The sequence below is a fragment of the Diceros bicornis genome, chromosome 14, assembly GCF_020826845.1.
Source record: "Diceros bicornis minor isolate mBicDic1 chromosome 14, mDicBic1.mat.cur, whole genome shotgun sequence".
Taxonomy (NCBI): domain Eukaryota; kingdom Metazoa; phylum Chordata; class Mammalia; order Perissodactyla; family Rhinocerotidae; genus Diceros; species Diceros bicornis.
The window spans coordinates 49,450,864-49,469,256 of record NC_080753.1 but is presented as its reverse complement, the minus strand read 5'-3'; the positions used below and the strand labels follow the sequence as shown (position 1 = coordinate 49,469,256).

The following is an 18,393-nucleotide window of genomic DNA, read 5'->3' as shown; positions in this document are numbered from 1 at the left end:
AAGATAGATAAATAAAGAAAGAAGCAATCAAGCACACAAGGATACATGCACTAACAAAATGTTCACAGTAAGCTGTGCCTCAAACCTGTAAAACACTCTAGAAACTAGTGGAGAAGGACCAGAAGCCCAGAACAGCTCTTCACAGACCCATGATTCCCAAGCCCAGTGACCAGAATGCCCCCGGACAGCCTCTTCAAAGTACACCTGCCGAGTGGTACCCGCCCTCCCAAGGGGATCAGCTGACTGCTGGGGTGGCGGTGGCGAGTGGGAGGTGTACGTGGACAAAGGTACCCATAAGATTCCTATAGGCGCTCTATCTCTTCTCCACCATCCACAGAGCTCCTCAACTGCCAATGGAGGAAAAAACAGAAGATTGGAGAGTTTATTAAAATATAAAATGCCGAGCTCCTCCCCAAAAGTCCAGACCAACGTCAAGGCTGCAGCCTAGCCAAAAGGAGAAACAAGTGCTCTACGTTCAGAAGCTGACATACCCCAAGGATCATTCGCTAAGCTGGTGTGAAGCAGGACGGAGCCCTGTTAGCATCTGTCTGCCACCCCAGTCAGAGCGTACGAGATGTTAGGCCGTTGCCACTTGAGGACTGGCCTCCACGCAACAGACCCCAGAGCAGGCAGCACCAGACACTGGCCAGGGTTTCTGCCCCCGCTAACAATGTGCACGCAGGGACACTCACAGTTATGACTCTAGTGCCATGTGGCTGTGTGCACTGATGTAATACCCTGCTGTAAAATCAGAAGTCTTTAATAAAGGGCCACACTCTTCAAGCGAGAAGTCACAAGCAACTAAAGAGCTTTTACGAAAAACAGCTTTTCAGAAAACTAGAAACATGAGCATTATTATTTTCCCCCAATTTATAGCTCACAAAACGCACATCAGTTCCTAAACTACAGCTTCTCTCAACTCTACATCACTCAGAAAAGTGCAGCCTGGGACATTCTGATGACACAGAGCACCTGTGAGGAGGGAGGTTTCAAGCACAGGACTGCAGGGCTCTGGCCGGCAAGCATCTTGCACTGCAAACACTACAAGAAGCAAAAGTACTCTAAAATCACCACCTTCTACCCAGGGGCTTGGTGAAATAAAGGAGGAGATGCCAGAAAGAGGTAACTTTGGTTTGGCTAAGTTTCTATATGTTCAAATCCTAACAAGAGATTTCAGTCTCCTGCCAAATACCACATTACTCCAACCTACTCAACTCTAAAGCAGATCAAGAACCAACCTACTTGGGTTTTCACAGCAGCCCATCTTAGGCAAACATCTGTGAACAAGCTGGCCTTCGGCAACACTTATTTTTGTCTTTATTTAGGGCAACAATTTTGGCCACATGGATGGAGGAGGAGCACCATCCATGATCATTCTGCCCCCGCTATGATTATTCATGGCTTTTAAATTGCTATAAACTGTTTCTCCTCAGCACTCCTACCAGGGCCTATCAGCGACATCCCTTGAAAGAATTTACTAAATAAGAGGCTTACTGAGGAGCTCCCCATCACTGACACCCATATCTAGTGCTATCCAGGATCCAGACATTAAATCAAAGACTGCATTAAAATTAATTAAAAAAAAAAACACCTGGTAACTGAAGCAGGCAAACTGCTGTAAACACGTAACTGATCTGAAATCTATTTACTTTCACACTGTCATTAGATCTCCTCTCTCAGGATCCTAAAATAAAAGTATTCCTCTGCACTCAGTGTCATACCTGGAATGATACTTTCTGATAGGATCTGGTACATGTTGATTAATAGCTGTTTAATCACGAAGGCTGACTAATGAAGTAAAAGGCTTTATCTTTCCAATTTAAAATTGAAGATATCTAATACATACCCCACATACAGTCATGCACTGCATAACAACATTTTGGTCAACAACGGACCGCATGTACGACAGTGGTGCCATAAGATTAGTACAATATAGCCTAGGTGTGTAGTAGGCTATACCATCTAGTTTGTGTAAGGACACTCTGCGATGTTCGCACAACGACCAAATCGCCTAACGACGCATTTCTCAGAATGTGTCCCTGTCATTAAGCAATGCATGACTGTACCTTAAAACATACCAGCTACAGAATGAGACACATGCAGTCTGGACTTGTCTCGCCAATCTGGCCTGTGTCTCCACGTCACCAAGATGGCTTTGGGAGGTGCTGGAAAGTCAAGGCCATCAAGACCCTGTGGCCAAGGCCCAGGCCTATTCTCTTCCCTTAATTCCTCTTCCTGCCCACTGCCCATCAGGTTCTTTGCTTCCAGGGGTGTAATGAGTGGCAGCAGTGAACCCTGAGAGCACAGAAGACGTCAGAGAGCATAGCTGTGAGCAGGGAGAGGCAAGTGGGAGAAACATGCCAGTACTTTCCCCACTTACAGAGCTGTGGGCCTTGAATGTTGGCAGAGGGAAAAGAGAGAAAAGCAAAGCACACACTTCATGTTCATTCATGCAAATGTACAAAGTATTAGCGCAAAGCTTCTCGTTATCTTCTTCTTTAGTTTTTGTGTATTTATACTTTAGTTTTTATGTATTTCTGCACACAAGAAATTGGATAACCTGATCAAAATTTCTGAGAGCATGCATCTCTCCCTTATTTAAAAGAATACTAGGAATATGCATCCATTTAGGCTTGCATGGTATACTTGTTTGGAAAAAAAATTTTTAAGACAATGACTAGTAAATTCAAAGGAAACTAGAATGTTTCTACGAAATACCCTACATATATTTTCTAAATTTTAGTGTGTCAATAAAAGAATGGCAAAAACCAAAAGATTACCAATAAATAAATAAGTAAAAAAGAATAAATAAGAGTTCAGGGGTAAAATATATTCACTTAAGGGGTGCCAGAGAACCAGATATACAAATAAAACGATTTCTCTATCTTGAATTTTCAGTAGAAAAGCCCTGAGTCCATGTCTCCAGTATGGTAAACAATGGAACAAGAGTCACCAGCCTGGAGACTGGGATAATAAAGTCAGGTGCCTCAGGAAGAAAAAAAAAAGAAGTATAGAAACCCAATATTACTGAACACAATATTTCAGTAGCTTCAGATGGTCACTTGCTCAGAAGTCAGTTTATGGCTAGGTAGTACTGACCATCTATGAATCGCCTATACTAACTAAAGCCTAGTAACCATATATCCAATTAAGAGAAATAGGATTAAGTACAACAAACATCTATTGAGAACATACTATGTCTATGGTAACAAAGGATCAGCACCCAATAACTAGAATACTGGGCTGAAGCTCCACAATTGGAGTCCCACGGCTACAACCCATCTATAAACAGGCCCTCGTGTAATTCAGAGTTGGACAGTGGGCAAAATGCCAGGGCAGGCTATTTGCACTGAGGTCTTCCCCCTCAGATCTTATTCCACAGCTGTGGTGCACCCTTCCATCACCAGCCCCCATTCTTCACACACACGCTTTTAAAAACATGTTCAAGTTTTGTCAATAACATTTACTTCTTACAGGTATTCACATACCATTTCTGGACACAAATTCTTGACCCAAATGAATAGTTATCAAATGACCGGAGACTGGGGAACACCTGTTAAATAAGGAATTTCCCTCTCAACAAAATTCAGTGTGTCCATCTCAGCAAAGCAGCAAAGTCAGCTGAGATGTTTCAAGTGCCTGATTCGACGTCGCAAAGGAGGTCTTGAAAACGCATACTGCATCAAGTGTCCACACTTAAATCAAAAGTAATCAGAAAATTCATAACACCTGAAAAAGCAAGAGTTTTGCAACTTTCTTCTGTAACTGCTCTTTTTAGGTGTTAAAAAAAAAAAACAAAAAACAAAGCCCAGGTCAACAAGCGTTAATAAAAATAATAAAATTGTCAACACTTAGCGTGTGCTACGTGCCAGGCACCGTGCTAATCCTCACAACAACCACGAGGTCTGTACTTTCACTATTCCCAGTTTACAGATGAAGAAACCAAGGCACAGAGGGTTAAGTGACTTGCCCAACATTTTCGCAGGTAGGAAGTGGCAGAGTCGGATTCAAACACAAGCAGCTGACCCTCTACACCATTCTGTCACAATACTTGACAGTGTCTTACAAAACTAGTTATTTACACCCCATCGATGGCCACAGAAACACTGCAAAAGGCAAATGAAAGATTTCCTTTCATTGCGAGTAAAAGCTCTGGCTCAAACGCCAGGTAATTTACAACACTTACGAAAATTTAAACTTTGTTGAGGCTAACTTTTTAATAGATTGGTGGTTATTTCAATCTATCAAACTACAAAAGCAAAGATGTACCCTGCCATTCAAAAAATTCAATTATACACACAAATATGGAGGACTCTGTTCAATTTTTAAAAGAAAAAAAAAAATCCTTTGACTATTTATAGTATATGCTTTGGCCTGAAGGACCAAAGGAGTCCAAGAAGCTCAAAACTCTAATAGTTGATGTACTATTCGACATCACGGACACCAGGACATCCAACTGCACAGCACAGTCCAGGGGTCACCTGTGGTGACACTTCCATCAATTCCCAGGAAACGAGAAAATTAACAATGTGGTGAGTTTTTTACAAAACTAAATTTATTCAATGTTTGAATTCTAATGATGTCCTTCTTTCTATTCTGTTAAGATGTCCTTTATTTTATCAAATGCAGTATCAAGATATAGTGTGTTTTTGTTTTAGCTTACTTCGCACATTTAAAAGAAGTTGGAAACTCTCTGTTTACCCAATTTTTACTTTCACTGGTTTTTAAAACTTGGTTCTCAAGTCTGGGAACCAATGAGCAAGGACAGCTAGAAGTCATCCTTGGAAAAAAACTAGTTAAATAATAACCTGGCTAGAAAACTTACAAAAAAACAAGACCCTTAAGAGTACAGTAGACCAGCAATTTTGGAAAATTATTTCCCCTGCATAATTCATCATAAAAATGCAGACTAAGCTGTCATCCTAGAGAGAGGCATACATACTCCTCTCAATACTTCAACGCTTCAAAAAAACTTAAGTGACATTACCATGCTAATGTTACCTATTTGTACTGTAACTCTAGACCAAAAAAGCAGATGTTTAAAACTGGATAAGGCTGCTCAAATTTAACACCATTATCTTGATAAGCTTTTCCTACCACACTCCTCCCTACTTACTCAAAACATGAGCCTTGAAACAAGTAATTTTAAGGATCTTTCTGAAAGTAATAATGTAACCATTCCCTGTTACAATGTGTATAGTGAATACTAAACATTAACTACATAAATAGAAGTAGTTAAGGATAGAGAACAAAAAGGCAAAACAAAACACCCTAACAGTTCGTTATCCAATTTTAAAAAGGCAGTTACAACTGCAAGTTTAGCTATAAATCTTTACACATTCTCTGTTTAGCTGGGACAGTAGATAGGTGGGCACATGAAGCATCAATTCTGCGGACTTGTTTTATTAAACCACAGAATGTAAGTCTATTAAAAGGCTTGTTAATAAATGTGGGTTTATTGTAGGTGGCCCTTCCAGAATTTGGGATAAATCTACTCAGTACTCACAACAGAACACTTGTGCAGTCCATCATCGTTTGCCCTTTCTGACTGTCCTCTGAGGCTCCCAGCTTGAGACCCATGAATTTTTGTGGTCATTCAGGGTGGGTGCACAATCTAGGGAATGTCTCCTTGAGGCAACACAAAGAACCAACAGCAAAGGGTAAAGCTTCCCTTTCCTCAAAGGCTTCCTTCCTGTTCCCTGTCTTTTAAAAGAACAAGGCTCCGAACTTCTTCCCTCAAGGGAACTGCAAACAGATGCTCCTTTCCTCGGGCCTCTTCTAACAGCAGCAAAGCTCATCACACCTACAGACCAGACTCTGAAGGGAGCATGAAATCAGTAGCTCCACTAAGCTTTCAAAAGAAAGGGTGAGAGAGCACAAACCAGAAGGGAAATACATACACACACACACACACACACACACACACTCACAGTCACACCGGAGCTGGCCCCACAATCGAAGATAGGAAATACTGGGGATCAACCGTGGTTTGGAAGGGTTGTAACAGAACCCTCAGAAACAAAACAAGCTGCCCAAGAAAGCTTTAAGCTAACAGCTCTGGAAACGTCATTTCTCCACACCCATACATGCAACACTTATTGCATAAAACAGCTGGTGTGCCTGCAAGAACAGCTTAAAATTCACTAGTTCCCCAAAAGAACACAACTGTACAGATGAAAACTAATTAAAAGGTCCAAATCAGATGATTTACAATGCCCCGTAGGCACACGCAAAAGCTGTTGTCCCAGCCGAGGTGGGAGGCATGTAGACCGTCTATAAGAAACCCGGGCTCCTCAGCTAGCTGATAATGATTTCAGATATCTGGAGCTAGTGGCTGTCTTATTTCACCTGACACCTTCAATTCTCACATCAGCTACTGCAGGCAAACAGCCTCCTGAGAACTGTGACCCTGTCCTCCTCAGTTTTCCTAACACTCTGACAAGAAGTAAATTAGAATGCAACTCATTTCAGCCCCCATAAATGTTACCTGCTTACTTACTCTATTTGACTCAACTCTACATTTAAGTACAATTGGGGTAAATCTGAATTTTAGAGCTTGAAATCACAGATTATCTAGTCCTCGATTTTACAGACACAGAAACTCAAATGGAAAAGGATGAACGGCTAGCTCAAGGATACAGACCAAGTTAGTGGCAGAACCAGGCAGCACCCAGACTTCCCACCCAGTTCATGGCACCATGCTGATCCTCCACATAGAAGGAGTCCACAGGCCACTGGAAAGCTGAAGAACCTGTGCTTCCCAAGAAGTTGGTATCAGTGAAGCGACAGACAAGTACCCTGCTTCTAGATAATTTAGGCAATTCCTTCCCCCTCGGTCCCAATTCAAGCAAAAACAAATAAGGAGAGGCATTTTGATTAAATACACCTGGCTAGGAGTAGGAAGCTTTTTTTAATAGAAGCAAATTTATTTAACTTTGTGAGGCTTTACTTTCATAATAATACATACCCTTGGCACAGGAAGACCCTATTAAAGTTCCATAAATTGCCTCAATGAGGTAAACATTTAGGTCGACTTTATGAGGCTTTCAGACATTAATTTTGAGAAAGTTAATGGTTACGAGGATTTGCATACATGACCACAATCAAAATGGTAAAATAAACCAAACAACAAGGTGTGAAACTGGGCTTTAAAACCTAGTTTATTAAACTAGACCAGTGGTTTTCAATCTTGGCCACACATGAGAATCAACCACCCACGGTGGGAGTTAACCACCTTGGACATTCAACCCAGCCAAACCTTCAGATGACTACACCCCCAGACTCCCATCTTCACAGACGAGGCCCCAGACATGTGGAGCAGAGACAAGTCATATCTACTTTGCTCTGTCTGAATTCCTGAGCCACATAATCCATGGGCATAAGAGAATGGTTGTTTTAAACCACTAAGTTTTGGTGTGGTCTGTTAAGCAACAAAAGTAATGGGGACACCCGGGAAGCATTCAAAAACCCCAATACCCAAGGCGTACTACAGCTCAATTAAGCCAGAATGTCTGGGGGTGGGACCTAGGCATCTATTTTTAAAGCACCCTAGGTGATTCTAATGTGCAACGAAGGTTTAGAACCATGTCTAGACCTGTGCTGTGCAATACGGTAGCCACCTGCCACGTGTAGCTGTTTAAATTAATGAAAATTAAATAAAATTTAAAATTCAGTTCCTCAGTGGCACTAGCGACATTTCAAGTGCTCAATAATCATATACGGCTAGCGGTTATCATACTGAACAGCAGATACGGAGAACGTTTCCATCATCACAGAAAATTCTACTGGACAGTGCTGGTCCAGACCAGTCTTCTCAAAGCTTGGTCCTGAGCTAACAGCATCACCTGAGAACTTGTTGGAAATGCAAATTCTCAAGCCATACCCCAGACCTACTGGAACAGAACCTTTTGGGGTGGGGCTCTCCAGATGATTCTGATGCACACTCAAGTGTCCTATTATTGCCCATAACAAAATCATTTCTTCCATAACCTATCTCACACTTAAATCTGAAAATTATCAGCTCTAACTCCAATATAATGTAAGAGAATAGTTCATATTGTCATACAATTTCAAAGATGTATTTTTGTGTTAGCAAGCTCACTTGAAAACAAATGCCTTTCAATTTGCAAAGGATTCTAAGAAAGTTTCACGAAGATGCTCTCAGTTATTTATAATTGTTAAGAGAAACAACCTTAAGGTCTAAAAATATGGAAACGGTTAAAAATTATGAAAGTCAACAGACTATTCAATTATTAAAATTATAACTGTGAAAACTATGTTGCACAATAAACTGTAAATAGGAGAAAATCAAAACAGAATTGTATTGCAAATATTTGTAATATATGAAGGACACAATGAAGGGAGAGGAAAAACAAGAATAATTGGTTTGTTAGGCTTGGCCGGACAATGACTCCCCACTCCTTTTATTTCTGCCATGCTTCTTATAAAGTTATCTATGCAAAAATATTTCCGAGTATCTAAGAAAGCAATTTTTTAAAAAGATACAATTAGGTTTTGACGTGAAAAGTCCACTGCAAAAAACAATTTGGTAGAATTGTTCTACTGCTGGGGCCGGCCTGGTGGTGCAGTGGTTAAGCTCGTGTGTTCCGCTTCAGCAGCCCGGGTTCAGGTCCCGGGTGCAGACCTACACCACTCGTCAGTGGTCATGCTGAGGCAGTGACCCACATACAAGATAGAAGAGGACTGGCACAAATGTTAGCTCAGGGACAATCTTCCTCACCAAAAAAAAAAAAAAGTTCTACTGCTTTATCAATGATTCACTTAATTGTGCATCTCATAGCAACATGAAATCAAGACTGGATTCAAGCAAAGGATGAGACTTGGAGTGGGCGTCCTTCTCATCATGAGAATCCACAAGGATTTCTCCTCTCAACTTTAGATCCTACAATCAAATATAAGCATTATGCATTTTTATAAATAAAATTTTAGAGATCTGAAAACTTGACATTATTTTCTGTTTATTTAGTTTCCACATAGTTTGTTGGGTGGTAAAATGCCAAACAAACTAATTTCCAAGGCGGAACTTCTCACATTTTCTTCTTAGATTTGCAAGTCTACATTTCCAGAAACATTCTGTAGACTGATCTTTGAAAAGATAGCTCCTGAATCCCACAAAAATCAATTCTTGATTGTTCTAATACATGTTTTCATATAAATTTCAGCATTACTTCCTTTATTGACAGCTCTGTTGTTAGTAAATTTAATTTCTTACATTGTCAACGTACAAAGTAATCTTTCTAAGTGTTTCTCTGTGTCTTGTTGGTTTCTCTGCTATTCCGTTTCCTTTGCAGGTAACGTTCTCCACACACCTTTAAATTCTAAATGCATAAACACCTTCTCTGCTCTAGCTCCAGGGAAGATTTGAGAAAAGGTAACTTGTGGTTGAGTAACTCTGAGAAACCTTGATGTCTGCAGGAAGCCTGCTATTTGGGAGAAACTTGTTTCTGTAAATTTCTTAAAAATATGAGTGCATGCCACGTGCAATTTTATTGAAAATTGGAAACAATCCAAGTTATGCACTTATCTCTAACTAGATTTTGCCAGAAGAAGCCAAGTTAAGTGGCAGGATGATCAACTGGCCAGTTTGGTATCATTTTGAAAATTTTTCCCAGCCCAACGGGCATATACATTTTAAAATTAAAGGTGACCAAAAAAAAAAAAAAAAAAATTCTGAACTAAAGTTTTTGCAATAGTGATGCAAAAATAGGATTTTCAAATTTTTCCAACTTTTTGTACTGACTGCAACTAATTATCTTCATGAATGTGGGTAACTAAGAGTTGTCTAGGCCAGCTACTACCTTCAATTCTAGCATTCATGTATGCTCTTAAGAAAAAGGAAATCATTAGTGGTTACCAGAGGAGAAGGGGGTGGGGGCAGGGTGAAAGGGGTAAAGGGGCACATATGTATGGAGATGGATAAAAACTAGACTATTGGGGGTGAGCAAGATGCAGTCTATACCGAAGCTGATATATAATAATGTACACCTGAAATTATACAATGTTATAAACCAATATGATCTCAATAAAATAATTTAAAAAAAAAAAAGGAAATCATTATTTTTATTTCTATTGTTGGAAGTTAAATACAAAAGGAATTTGACTGAAGCTTTTAATAATAGTAATTTTTTTAAGAAACAGCAAAGAGAATTTAAAAAATGCTTTCTGTGTGCTGGACATTCTTGAATCTAGGCACTGAGGAAGCAAAGATGAATCATATATAATGCTTGCCCTGGGAAACTCCAGAGTCTAACTGGATACAGCTACATCTGAGAAAGGTCCTTAACCTAAAAGACAGAGACCAATACAAACACACAAAATGATGCACTTTAGAGAAAAAGAAAAGCAGACTACATAGAGGAAACTATCATTAATGTCCTCAGAAAGAGGAAGAAAATACCACAACCAAGAAACAAGACTAGGATGCTATTAAAAAAAAAAAAAAATCAGGGACCAAAAAAAGAGCTCTTGGAAATTAAAAATATGATAGCAGAGGGGCCAGCCCCATGGCTTAGCGGTTAAGTGCACGCGCTCCGCTATTGGCGGCCCGGGGTTCAGATCCTGGGCGCACACTGACGCACCGCTTCTCTGGCCATGCTGAGGCGGCATCCCACATACAGCAACTAGAAGGATGTGCAACTATGACATACAACTATCTACTCGGGCTTTGGGGGAAAAAAGGAGGAGGATTGGCAATAGATGTTAGCTCAGAAGCCGGTCTTCCTCAGCAAAAAGAAGAGGATTAGCATGGGTGTTAGCTCAGGGCTGATCTTCCTCACACACACACACACACACACAAAAAGACCTAAAATTAAAAAAAAAAAATATATGATAGCAGAAGAGAAAAATTAAACACAAGGGTTGGAAGATAAAGTAGAAGAAATCTCCCGCAAGGTAGAAGAACAAGATAAGAGATGAAAAGTAGAAAGGAAAAATAAAATAATTAGATGACCAGTTCAGGAAACCCCACATCCAAATACGTGTTCCAGAAAAGAACAGAGTAAATAAAGAGGAGAATTTGTTAATGAATTAATTCAACAATATTTTTAAGAACTGAAGGACAGGAATTTCCAAGTCAAAAGACCCACTATTGATCAAAAAGGGGAAGAAAAGAATAGTCTACATGACTCCAGAGAAGGAAAATCTAGGTCACATCCAAAGGATTAGAAATCCAAATAGCTTTGGACTTTTCAACAGAAATACTGGAAGACAAAAGACATTAGAACAAACCAGTGTCTTTAAAATAGAGTTTAATACCCATCCAAATGATCGACGAGATGAGTGGATAGAATGAAGATATTTCCATGGTTTCAAAAACCTTAACCTCCCAAACACCCTTTCTCAGGAAGCTACTAAAAGATGTGCTCTACAAAATTGAGACAATAAACCAAGAAAGAAAAGGGAAACAGGAAAACACAGAAGAAAGGTAAAGGGAATCCTCAGAATGATGTGACAGGAAACCCCAGGATGACAGCTACAGCAGGCAGAAAGGCCTAGCAGTTCATAAAGGAGCATGTTAGAAGGGTCAAGGAGAAAGGTCTCGGGGCCGGCCCGGTGGCACAGCTGTTAAGTGTGCACGCTCTGCTTTGGCGGCCTGAGATTCGCAGGTTCAGATCCCAGGTGCGCACCGCTTGTCAAGCCATGCTCTGGTGGCATCCCATATAAAGTAGAGGAAGATGGGCTTGGATGTTAGCCCTGGGCCAATCTTCCTCAGCAAAAAAGAGGAGGATTGGCACTGGATGTTAGCTCAGGGCTGATCCTTCTCACAAAAAAAAGGAGAAAGGTCTCTAAGAAGATGAAATCAAGAGAGTACTTGATATGTTTGAATGTCTTGAAAGGAGACTTAAGCAAGGGGCAGATCATTTAAATGTTGAATTAATAACTACATAGAAAAAGAAGCAAATTACAGAAAAAAGAAAAAAATAGAAACGAGAGTTAACTCCAGGGAAAACAAAAAATTGTGTGTGACTGGAAAAGAGATCATAAAAGAGTACATGGCTCAAGTGTAAACAGTATTCTACACAGTCATATAAATAATGTAAACACTAAATGTTGATACAACCATAATTACTATATAACTATATTGGGAAAATGGGGGATGGGAAGAATTTGGGGGTGGGGTGGGGATAGGACACAGAAAGCGAACAAAGAAAGCAAATCAAAAACTAGCACTACCAGCATGTTATTCAGAAATATGGAGGGACATTCCAAAACAATGAGCTAAAATTGCTATATGTGGTTGCCTCTGGAGAAAGAAATGAAGAGGATTTTTTTTTATCATAGCCTTTATAAATTATGGAAGTATTTTACACTTTAAGCTATGCACACTGATTTAAAAATATACATAGATCCAGAATCCAACCTCTTACTCACTAAATTTGTATTTTGCAAATTATAAATTTGTGACCTGTTAGTGGGTTATGAAATTAATTCAGTAAGTCTTTTTTTAAAAAATAAGAGATTTCAATTTACCTTTATTTTAAACAAAGAAATGGAAAATGTTGACAGCTAATAAAAATATTTCATTTTAATGCTCTTTAAAATCCCACTAATATCATGCATGAAGACTGTTCACTCCTATGTTAGCGAAACCTAAATCCTCTTTGCTTTCTTACAATCAACTCTGTAATATGTGAGCCAGAGAGAAGAGTAACAACATAGGAAACAGAAAAGAATTCAAAGTCATCCAAATAATTCTATGATGTGGAATATTACTGCTTCTTAGGTGATCTATCTTTTTAATTTTGCATGACTTCTACTAATATTTAAATTTCTGGTCTACAGAGACACTTGAGCAGAAGGACCCATCCTAGAAGCATTTTGGAATGGCAGAGGAAGCCAGTTGGGAAATAAAAACTTGCAACATACAATGCATAAACTAGAAAATATACATGCAGTTGACCAAGACGTAGCTTTCTTCCCCTGACCCTCCCTCATACACTTTACAAGGTATGCTGCACACCTTGCAGTATGGAAAAAATGGGCAAGAACTTAAAACTTGGGTGCTCTTTTACTAACAGCCCAAATTTAGCCCAATTTTTCTTTCAACTTAACTAGGTTATATATGCACATTGCTTTGGATGCTTACCCTACAATTCACTTACATAAAATAATCAAGAATAAAAAATTCTATAGAAAGCAAGTTCCATTAAACTCTCTTCATGATAAAGCTTCACTTCCCAAGTTATAAAGATCACATTCATAAGCCACTCATTTCTATTTTTTAAAACTACCACTACCATCCATACTGGATGTAAAAAAGAATGAATGAGTCCTAATACACTGGTAGCTAAAGATAAAAAAGATATTTGTTGAAATATGTATAAACAATATATACTTATATGTGTGTGTATCTGAAAATATGTAGGAGAAATGAATGACTGTGGCTACTGTTTCTTTGGAGAGGTGAGGGGATGGGAAGAGTAGGGGTGACACCAGGGGAGAGAGGAAGACTTTTCACTATATATCTGTTTATACTTTGATTTTTAAACTATTACGCATTTTGGCAAATTAAGAGTTCTCATTCTCCTCCCCTCTCCTGAAGTAGTGGCTTCCACATCCTACTCCATACCCTGCGTGCACAGACATGCACAATCAAAAGTAATTTGTGGCAGGTGTGCTTTCACTTTCTTTGACAAAAGACTTTCTTCCAATCTTGCAAAAGTGAACCTATACGATTAGCACCCATAGGACCAGCACAAATACCACCTGTCTTTGCAGGTTGCCAGGACCCTGGGTCACTTCCAGAGCCCCTCGTCCATGTTCCATCATGCTGGGAACCTAAGCAGTATGGACATTTGCTGAGTGCCTGCTTTGAGCCAGGTGCTGTTCGGGGGCATGGGACACAAAGGTAAGTAGGACAAGGCACCTGCCTTCAGGGAGCTCACAGCCTCGAGAAAGAGCCAGAAGAGGAAACAGGTAATTTCCAAATAATACAGTACATGTAATGGCAAAAGTATGATCTACATAATCTACCACATTGTATTTTCACTATTTTTCCTCTCTCTCCCCACATCTCTCAAAGGTGAGAGCCTCTGGCATGGGCCCAGTTTACTAGATCCCCTGTGCTGAGCACGGTACCCACATGATCTGAACTTCATAAATGTCTCCTGCATAGTAATGCAATGGTATTTTAAGAAACAAATTCATATATGTCTTCATGTTTCAGAACGGTGATCGGTATACATGTCAACTATTAACCTGGACCTCTGCAGTGTATTATAATCTTAGAATTTCAGGATCAAAACAAACATCTTTAACCTCCGTTGCCCTGAGATCTTTTAGTTCTCACTATGTAGGCTTGGCTTTGATTCCATAAAGGGGGAAAATTATGAAAGCTAAGACTATCAGCTTCTTTTCCTGGAAATCAATGCACTCTTGCTTGTTTTTACTGGTAGGACTGAAAACTTCCAGCTGGTAACCGAAAATTTCTATTCATGGTTGATACATTAGTAATTTCTTGCAATTTTCAGAACAATAGTAATTCTCAATTTGACACAAGTTTATCAGTATTAATTTAATACTTCTTATACTTCAAACCTTGGACTTCTGGGTAAGAAGAATAATATTCTCAACTTGCTCTAAGCTCTATCCCAAAACAAATGATAGAAATGAATTGAAAACATAACATGAAACATGGTTGTAATGAATCAACCCAGACCCCAAGGAAGAAATTGTTTCCATTTTTAAATGCATTGTTGCTTTAAGAGAAAACCTGATGGAGAAATATTAAACCAAGCTGCATAATGAAAATCAAAATGCATTTGGTGTCTCCATCCTTGCAAAGGCAGTAATCCTAACCTACAAGCAGCACTGTCGTGTTGACTCCTCTCAGTCTGTCTGTAAACTGAATTACCGGTACCCAGGCAGAATCCCACAGAAAGAGCCCATACACCACTCAAAGAATCAGATCTGTCAGGACAGAACAAGACAACACCCATATTTCAATTCTATTCTTACAGCTCCAGATAAAGGGCTATTCTAACAAGCAAGCAGATGGATAAATCCCAAAATCACCCTACAAATCTTATTTAAAAGATCCTGATTAGTAACTGGCAGTGGCAGTCCTAAAAATGATCAACTGATTATTTAGCATTTCTAACCAACTATCTACATTTATAATTTCTATACAAATTCCACAAAATTAAATGTTTCTCTCCACAAATGACAAACCTTCATTTCATTAAATGGTAGCTAACAGTAGCACTCCTTATGGTTAAGAGTGACAAGGAGCAGGTGCCAAACCAGCAAGGAAAACAGAAACAGCAGCTACATAACAGGAGTGAGAATATTCTACCTGTTTCCCAGACTGCTTTGAAGAATCTGACCCAGTAGAATTTTTTTCTGAAACAATATAAAAATACCCAGTTTTGGAAAAAAATGTTGGTGATGTGGACATTCTAATTTAATCTGTATATATTTTCATTCACTCAATGAATTTACTTTCTATCACCATGAAATATATAACCACACTGCTATAAATGTATCTAAAATACTATAAATATTTAAAATGTATCTGAAAATGTTACCCAAGGACACATCCATTACTGAAAAGCATTTAACAAAACATTTTAAATATAATTTAGCTATTTACTATCACGAAAACAATCTGCTTTAGGTAGCAGAATGTTGGCAAACTGGGTAAAAATTGCTAGCCCTAGCACAAAAGCAAAGAATCCCCAATCATACCCCTCCTGATAATTTCTTCCCCCCAATTTAGCAAAACCGTGCCTGAACACCACAGGAATATAGAAGGGAGGCAGTCGCTTCCTTTAGCAATAAAGTAACAAACCCTACTTTAGTCTCTCTTCAGTGAAAACCTCTCAAGAGCAAAAATAACTAACCCCTAGCCCATCAATCAACAGGTGACTTTTAAACACAAACTCATACTCATGTCCGAAATGAATTAATTTTGTCAAATCTCCCGTCTTTCTTTTCTATTTTTACAAGCTACTGCATTGCTATATTGAATGAATTCCAATATAGCAATAGTTTTCTTCTCGGGGGCTTACCAGAAAAATGCCAAATATTCAAATTATTTTAGGGCATTTTCCCATACTGCTGCATGGAATAGAGCAGAATAAATAAGGATCCAGCAGTTACCACTTTTCAAATGCAAATATGCTGCCATCTAGTAAACGCAGCCCCCTTTTAAACATCCCCCCAGTGTCTACACAGCTCAGGGCACTACTTTTGTTTCCCCGAAAATCAAAATTCGCGCATTACGTTCAGGCATTATCTCAACCCAGTACCAACAAAAAAACAGATTTTAAATGGTCCAGGCCTGAGCCTGCATCCAGACTGCTGTGATTTAGTGCGGGGGTTTTCTCCCCATTTTACACCGAGTTCCTAAACAATTCTGCCAAATGAAGCAAACAGTGCAGTGGGGTCCACAACCAACAAGGCCTTGGGGTGGTCACTTGGCCGCCTCAGGCCTCAGTTTTCGTATCTGTAAAATGTGGCCGTTGGACTGATCCTCTCTAGGGCCCCATCCGGCCCCCTTGCTCTCTGGGTGCCTGAAAGCCGGCCGGGACACGGCCGACTGATGCCGGCTCTGGCCAGGGTGCCCTGCCTGAGGCCGCTCCAGACGGGAGGGGCAGGGGGAGGGGGGCTGAGGGAGGAGAGGAACTTGGACTTGCAACCGCTTCAGACAGGAGTGTGCGACAAACTTGAAGCCGTCCTCCTAACAATAGGAAAGAGCACTCCCATTTTCCTGGCTCAAACTTGCAGGAGACCGCGGGGTGGGACCCTCCTAGCCGCCTGCTCTGCGCCCGCTTTACCTTTCTCCCTGTTTGGTGTTGGAAGGAGGAGGGTGCAGGACCGTTTGATTCCCTTCCATCTCCACCACGCACTTGGTGTTCAGTTCCAGTTCTGAAAGCAAAAGGAAAAACGAACGCTGCCAAGTCGAGCATCCGCGCCTCCAGCCCGCCTCGGCGCGCCGCGCGGGGCTCCCCAGGGAGCCGGGAGCCGGGAGCCGACGCACCGGGCGCCCGGGTCTCCGCGGCCAGTGTGGGCGCCGCCGCCGCCCCGGCGCCCCGGCCCCGGCTCCGCTCTCGCCGCCCCGGCCCCGCGGCCCCGCACTTTCCAAAGTTGCCCCCGCCCGCAGCCCGACCGCGAATAAAACCGAGCGGAAAGCTGCTCACCTCGTCGGTTCATGGGCCGGACCCGGACGGCAACTTTTACCTTGGTATCCGACATGTTGGCGGCGCCCGCTCGGCCCGAGGCGGCCCCTCACGCGCGGCGCCGCCGCCGCCGCAGCCGCGCGCCCCCCGAGCGCGGCCGCCGCCGCTCCGCCGTGTGCTCCGAGAGGCAGCGCCGAGGCGCGCGGGCCATCCCGGGGGAGCGCGACGCGGGGCACGGCCGCGGCCCGGGGAGGGGCGGGCGCGGGGCGGGGCGCGGCGCGGCGGCGGCGGCGGCGGCGGGCGGGGAGGAGGCCGCGCCGCCGGGGCCCAGGCGCCGCTCTAGCCGCGCCGGCTCAGCCGAGCGCGCAGCGCCGCGGCCCCTCGCGGCCGCCCCGGGCCGGCCGCGCCGCCATCTTCCGCGCCTCGCGGTGCCCGCGCCTCCGGGGAGGCCCGATCCGGCCGCGCGCGGCGCCCACCGGAGCGCGGCGGGGCCCCGGGTGGGAACGGCTCAGGGGCCGCTGGAATCCGGGGCGCGACGCCTTGTTTCCCGGGCGGGGGCTCCCGGGCCAAGCCTGCACCGGCGCCTGCGGGGACCCCACGGGGACCGCCTTGAACTCGAGTCACCTTCGGGGGCCGCTGTCACCCGCAGACCCAGAGCCCTGGGGCGTGCCGGGTGGGCAGGCCTTACCCACGGAATGAAACACGCCTCGGCCGCAACGCCGGCACGCCGCCCCTCCGCCCGCCCCCACCGCGCCCGCAGCGGTATTTTAAGAACGCTGCGGTGACCCGAGGTTAGAAATGAATCTGTGCATCTACCACCGAAAGAGTGTGTGTCTGTAAATAGTGCTCTCGCTTCCTTTCCCTTCCACTTCCCTTGTCGTGGGAGAGATGTCAAGTGGGCTGGGAGGGTCATTAACTCTTACATAAGAATTTAATAGCGATGGATTCTGTCGTCCTGCCAAATGCAGACCTCGCTGCCGGGGCGGAACTGGGTGAATCTGATTTATTCTGTTTGGTTCAACAAGTGCTTATGGGGCGCTTACTGAGTGCCAGGCATTCTGAAGCGTACAAAAGTCCCAAATCCAGAGTTTAGATCTGGGGAAATCTTGCGATTTTGCTTAAGTGTGGAAATGCAATTATTCTTAAGCTCATTGAAAGTTGTGTTGGGGGCCTACTCTGTGTAGGATGCTGTGGAGGACACACACAAACCTGAATAAAGCTATGCATCCTGTGCTCCAAGATGCACTCTCTCTGG

At 42.3% G+C, this 18,393-nt stretch overlaps 1 protein-coding gene across 5 annotated transcripts in view; it reads right to left on the bottom strand.

The window, feature by feature from the left end:
- Nucleotides 1-17,367, bottom strand: part of KIF13A (kinesin family member 13A) — a 201,406-nt gene extending 184,039 nt beyond the window's left edge. For 2 of the 5 annotated variants that reach the window (XM_058555190.1, XM_058555192.1), the window contains exons 1-2: nt 17,160-17,367; nt 16,797-16,887 (exon numbers count right to left, since the gene is read on the bottom strand). In XM_058555190.1, the coding sequence (XP_058411173.1) occupies nt 16,797-16,887; nt 17,160-17,214 (146 nt within the window). In that variant the 5' untranslated portion in view covers nt 17,215-17,367. Of the gene's footprint in view, nt 1-16,796; nt 16,888-17,159 lie in introns of those variants that run through there. The other 3 variants (XM_058555191.1, XM_058555196.1, XM_058555193.1) reach the window with 2 other exon arrangements.
- Nucleotides 17,368-18,393: the final 1,026 nt, after the last annotated feature.